Source organism: Eubalaena glacialis, chromosome 13 (genome assembly GCF_028564815.1).
Source record: "Eubalaena glacialis isolate mEubGla1 chromosome 13, mEubGla1.1.hap2.+ XY, whole genome shotgun sequence".
Lineage (NCBI taxonomy): Eukaryota > Metazoa > Chordata > Mammalia > Artiodactyla > Balaenidae > Eubalaena > Eubalaena glacialis.
Genome location: NC_083728.1, coordinates 65129679 through 65135881, shown reverse-complemented (window position 1 = coordinate 65135881; position 6203 = coordinate 65129679). Strand labels below are relative to the sequence as shown.

Sequence of the window (6203 nt, the reverse complement as noted above, 5' to 3'; positions counted from 1 at the left end):
CTGGGCCAGGCTTGAGCTGGAGAGTCAGAAGTTTCTGGAAGAACCCGTGATCCCATCTCCAGGGATTTCCAGAGCTCATGCTGGTGCACGTCGGTGTGCTTGGGAAAGCTGCCGCCCCGGCACGACTTTACCCGACTGTGCTCGGCGGGGAGCCTGTCTCGCTTCCCCTGGCACGGCAGCGACATCGCCCGGGCTCCCCACGCCCTGGTGCGCCGGCCGTGCTTGGCCTGCGAGACAGGGCTGTGAGGAGCCCGCTCTCCGGGCGTGGAACCTGAGGCTCGATGGAGCCCACCAGCTGAGGGCCGGAGACGCGGACCAGGCTCACGGCACCTGCCTGGGGCTGGGGCCCTCTCTGAAGGGAGCACCTGGGGCGCTCTCCCAGCCCTGGGCAGGAGCTATGCCACCTCCCTTTAGGAAGTGGGGATGCCGGGGTGGGGGCAGGGAGGGCCCAGCTGCGGCCCCTCGCCAAGCAGCTGCGGACGGCCAAGAACCTTCCCCTCGCCTGGCCGTGGCCTTCCCGCCACAGAGCCACGGAACAGCAGCCACGTTCTTGGTAACTATTTCTCTTTATTGCCAAGTTCAGATTTACAAGGAAGTTCCAGTTTTCATCTCCACCCTCGTGTTCAGCACCCACGAAACATGAGTCATGCTGGCGAGAGCAGGTACTTCCCTGGAACAGTCCCGTAGCCCAGAAGCATGAGGTTTCCCAGCCCTGCTCCTCCTTGGGACAAGAATTATTTACATATTTTCAACTCAGAGGAACTTAAGGAACCCTTACAGTTTATGTCCAATGTCATCATGACTACATTAAATATTTCTTATTTATTGCGTCCAGAAAAGAAGATGAGAATTGGTTCACCCTGTGCCTTTTTGAACAGTGCATCTTGAGACCTTAGAGAAATCTGGTGTATGCCTGTAAAGAGGTACGTTTCCTCGCTTACCCCGGGTCGCAGCGCAGGTGCTTGGGTGGGAGCTGCCCTATGCAGAGAGCAGCAAGCAGGGCAGGCTCGATGGGGGAAGGGCAGCACAGAGGGCCTACTGGTGGCAGGAGGACAATCCCTCCCACCCGCCCCCCGGGGTGGGGGGCACGTACCTGTCTGACTTTGAGAGGCGCCCTCACTGGCTCAAGTTCCCAAACTGGAAAGGACACGTGCTTCTCCCTAGCAACTTTCAAAGCTGACGTTTGGGGGTTCATGTGGCCAGCCCTGCCCCTGACTTAGCAAACCCAGTGGGCCCGACGTGGACTTGGGGAGGGTCTCTGCAGGGACATGGAGATGGCGGGCTGGATGGGCCTGCTGAGGCCGATCCCAGAGATCCGAGTCTGGTACTCGCGTGTCACAGGCCATGGCCCCTGCCCCGGGCTCGCCAAGGATTCCTGGCTCTACCTCTCTGCCCCAGAGTCCCAGCACCTGCTGTCTGGATGGGCCCCTCTGGAAGTGCCCCCACTGTTAGATTTTCTGGGGGCTCCTGAAGACATAGCTGTGCCACTGCTGCCAAGACGGTGGAGACCTGGCTGGCAGCCGGCTGTGGGCTGCCCACAACCAACCCCTCGAGCCCACCTGGGGAGAGGCCTGCCCTTGGGCCAGACGTGGGGCGGAAGCTTGGCCTGATCGCACCTGCTATTCAAGAGCCCAGGGAGGCTGGGCTGCGTTCAGCTCTCCTGCCTGGGTGGTACTGCTGCGGGTCGTCCTGGGCATGCTGTCCCCCGGCCGAGACTTTCCTCCCGTAGAGCTTGAAGCCCCCTGGAGCCACTGGATTTCAGACAGCAGGCTGGTGGTTCCAGGGCAGGGTCCACATGCCTCGGCTTGTTCCTCACGATAATGCCACCGGCTGGGAGGTCACTGGCCTTCTCTCGTTTCTACCGCTCCAGAATCATTTCAAAACCGGCAGTGAGTGGCTCTGGGGCTAGCCTGCCCCTGTATCCTGGCAGAAGAACCAGAGGGGCCCCTGTCCCTGACAACATGGACTTTCTCCCTCTTTCCGTTCCCCCTGCCTGTCCTTTCCAGGGGGCTCTCCTGAAGGTCATGGCTTGTCCCTCCTTACCGGGGCCCCTGGAATTTCTGCCTAAATGGCTACCTTTCTGAGCTGGGTCTTTCCCCTGTTGGTGCTGGCTGGGCTCACCTGCCCGGAGGGCTTCTTAAGGCTGGAGAGATCTGTCCTGCAGGTGCCACTCCCCTTCCTCAGGGGACCAGTGTGTTTCCTTCAGGAGGCTGAAGTCTGGCCCGGGCAGGCCCTGCCTGACAGCAGATTGGGGGAGGTACTGGGGACCGGGTCCTCTAAGAGGTAAGCGTGTGGAGCATTTCCTGAGGCCACCTGATAACCCGGACCGGCCGACACTGACACCACGGGTGCTGGCACTCCTGTGGGACACGTGGAGGCAAGTTTTGGAAGGTCTGAGCATTAACCAGAGAGGTGAGGGTCGCTTGGCCTTGCCTGGCTGAGTAGAAAGAACATCTTGGGAGCTTTATCGGATATAGCGGAGACCTGGCCTGCACACACCCAGCCCAAATGGAGAAGAAACTGGGGGTTTCCATTTTAAAAACGAGCTTGCATCTTTACAGCAGCAGCTGAGAGGAAGAGGGACAAACCCCGAGCTCCTAGGATGGCCCTGTGAGCTCGGACGTCACGTCCTTGCAGCTGGGCGGGGGCTGGCTCTCGGGATGTCCCTGCATGCGGGCACCCACACCACTGAGCAGCAGGCAACGGACTCGGAGGACGGTTTCCACGGCCTTTTCTTTCCATCACGGCCACGGGGGCTGGAGTGTCTGCAGTCCCAAATCGTTCTTTCTTAGACAAATAGAGAGATGGCGACGACCAAAGGTGATGCCGGAAAACCGTCCTGTTTGGTTTCAGTCCGGAGAGACGAGGAATGGTCCTGAGCGGGGAGCTGACCGCACTATCCCCCTTTCATGGAAGGATCTTCTGGGTAACGCAAGGCCCCTGGGCTGCCACGGCAGAGAAACTTTCGGCCCTCCCAGCTCTGTGTGTACCTGAGAATACGAGTCTCTCCCGTATTTTTGCTTAAAAAATACTCTAAACTTTCCAGGAAGGGACTTTTATCATTCCACAGGCTTGCAGAGTTAGTGAGTAATAAAGAAATGAGAATCCCTTAAGACAATGGAGAAAGCCAGACTGAGAACTCTAAACCCAAAACGCTGGGAAGTTCAAGGCAAAATGAAAATGAAATCTCAACAGTAATATTACACTTCTAACATGACATCAAACCTTAGGGTGGAGGATATTTTTGAACTTTTTAAATAGATGTTTTTCATCTGCTGCCAGAAGCAGGAATAAATATCCAAAGGAGATGTTTATCGAAGTTTGCTCTTCTACAAATTTCTACACAAAGTGACCACGTCCGCTTCTTCTGTGCTCACTGGGGACGGTGGCAGAGGACCTTCGAGACTGGGGAGGGGCTGGCTGATGAAAGGAGTGTTGTCGGTGGGTCCTGCTGCCCTGGGGCCGTGGGCTCTGACACCAGCCCAACCTCCTCTGCCTCAGTCATCTGGGTTCGCTGGGGTGTAGCCACTGGTCCCAGCCTGCTCTCAAAGAGGTGTGAAGTAAAAGGGGAATTCAAACGGAGCAAAGGACGGCAAGGATGGTTCAAGGTGGTTACCGGGGCCGAGGAGAACTTCGGATGCTCCCGAGGTGTCTGTCGTGTCAGCTGCTCCGGGTCCCTGCCAGCGGGGCCGCACGCACGAAGGGAGGTCAACTCAGTGCTCGGCGGGGCCCGCTGGCTCTGGCTGTGCAGCCCCCTCGCCCGGGGTCCCTGTGCCCACCGCGGCTGGTGTGGGTGGCGGGGGGATGCCAGTGAGGGTGCGGAGGCTATGGGGGTCGACGGGCGGGACGAGGGTCAGTGACTCCACGCTCAGCGTGTCGGCAGTGTCCTCGCAGAGCAGGGAGATGGTGGGCTGCTGGGCGGGGATGAGGCTGGGGCACAGGCTGACTGTCTCCACATCCGCACTCCTCGCCAGGCTCTTGCTGGGCCTGGCCTCTGCTTCTGTTTCACTGACGATCACCAACTGGTCGGGAAGGTTAGGCTGAGGCTGTCCCATAGTCATGGGGTCATCTGGGCAGGGGGTGGGGGCGGAGAAAAAGCAAAGGTATGCTCAGCTCTGAGATGCTCTGCTCACGCTGGCACCCTCTGTTCCCGTCCTGAACAAAGGCCCAGGGAGGTCTGGTTGGGAGATGATGTGCTGGGGGAATAGCTTGTCTCCACTTCCTCCTTCTGGGGACACAGAAGCTGGCAAATCCAGCCCTACCTAGGCCTGGGGGATATCTGTCAGGGCCCAAGGTTACTCTGACTTGTGATGCAAGGGACACATTAGGGGCTTGTGCAGAATCAACGAGTGGGTTCCAGAAGCCCAGTTCCTGGTGCCAGGAAACAGCCCAGACAGGCTCTGTGTGTGAACCACCTGCCTGATGATAAATATGTGTTTAGGGAGAGAATAGGCTTGGGTGTGCTTATCACCTCAGGCCATTCCCAGAGTCTATATTTGGTAACATTTCCCCAAGAGGGAACTCACTGCAGTATTAAAAAAAAAAAAAAAAAAGGAATTCTATACAATTTTTCAGCTTTGCAAAGCTAAAACAAAACCTTGGACTGTGGTTTTGTCCCCTGCTCCTCCTCTAAGTGCTGAGTTAGCACCCAGAAAGGGGCTGTGATGTGATCGCTCAGGCCATTCTTATCCCGAGGGTCTCCCCCAGGGGCCACAGAGAGAAGACATGTCACGAGGCAGGAGCGGCCCGATGCAGTTATTTTAGGAGCGGCAATTTCTTTTTTTGGTGCTTTTCAAAATCCGTGATTAGATTACAGACAAGTGGCCTATTTGCTTTCCAAAGACGAGCTGGCCTGGACAGAGATACCAGCTGCCACTGGGGTTCCTCGTGGGAAACATCTTCCAGGACTTCATGCGCCAGTGATTTGAAAACATGGGTACGAAGGCCGTGGGCATCTCGCTTGGAAAGCAAATCTCCTCTGTTACAGATCTGGGGGCCAACAAGGCGCTGAGGACACTGTGTGTGTGGACAATGAATCTGAAAGCACTCTGGGCCCTGGGATGATGGCAGACGTTTTTTGGTTCAATGTGATTCCACTTAAGTTAGTTGTATTTTTTTTTTTTTTTTCTTAAGTTAAGCCAAAACAAAACAGAACCGCAAATTAAACACAGAGGAAAAGAATGGAAAAACCAAGAGCAAAATAAAACCGAAGGGCATACAGAATGGGATGAAGGAGAGGAAGAGGATCCCCAGCGTGGAGAGGAAGCTCAAGCAACAGATCAAGTCTCCCAAAGGACACGTCGCAGCTTCCCACAGGACTCCCGGGCACGGTGAGCTCGGAAAGGCCCCAGGTCACTTCTTCACAAGGCCTTTTTTCTTCTTTCCGTTCTTTCTTTTTTTTTTTTAAAAAAAAAAAAAAAGAGAAATAAGGCCCAGAGAAAACCACTGCGTGGGGCTTTGGGTCTGTCCTCGCTCTGAGAGGGTGGCAGTGGGACACAGGTGAGCACCAGTGGAAAAAATGATTTGAGGTGTGATCTCAGCCCACAAATGCTGAGTAAACACCCCACACACTTTCTGGTTTCTCTGAATTTCAATGAATTTGCTCCACTCAGGATGCCTTGTGGTGACGGGCTGGTTTCAAGGCCTGGGCTCAGGTTGTGACCCATCGCAATCTGAACATGGGGCTCTGAGCACAGGCTCACCTTGCTTCAAACAAGCGTGTCCAGGAACTTACGTACATAAGGACCCACGTGTCAGCTTAGCTGCTGACGAGGCAGTTTGGAAATGACTGATTCTCCAAGGGCACTTTTGTGCCATCTGGAGACAGAGCTTCAGAGCATTTCTTTCACGTTTTCTCCAGACTTCTCTATGAGAATTCCCTCTTTGCTCGGGTCTGCATTTGCATGCAGATACTCAAAAGGGCCGACAAACCTCTTTCCCTGATCCCTAATGGGGTTTCTGGTGATAAGAATGATCAAGCATGTGGGAAAGTTGCTATCAAATATATTAGAAAACAAATAAACCAGCGAACGATGCCACACACACAAAACTGGTTCCTTCTTTAGGAAAAGAACCAACAACTTTATTAAAAGGGTTCGTTTTTCCCCTGAAAAATAGACTCTTCCTATTTTTTTTTTAAATAGGAAAAATAACCTCCTCTTACCCATCACCTACAACACTGTTCTTTCTACCTATCTATCTAT

General features: G+C 54.8%; 1 protein-coding gene across 11 annotated transcripts in view; it reads right to left on the bottom strand.

Moving 5' to 3' along the window:
- Positions 1-547: 547 nt before the first annotated feature.
- CLEC16A (C-type lectin domain containing 16A) overlaps positions 548-6203 on the bottom strand; it is a 207838-nt gene continuing 202182 nt past the window's right edge. For 8 of the 11 annotated variants that reach the window (XM_061209908.1, XM_061209910.1, XM_061209914.1 and 5 more), the window contains one exon: positions 548-4069. In XM_061209908.1, the coding sequence (XP_061065891.1) occupies positions 3714-4069 (356 nt within the window). In that variant the 3' untranslated portion in view covers positions 548-3713. The remainder of the gene's footprint in view (positions 4070-6203) is intronic. The other 3 variants (XM_061209916.1, XM_061209917.1, XM_061209913.1) reach the window with 3 other exon arrangements.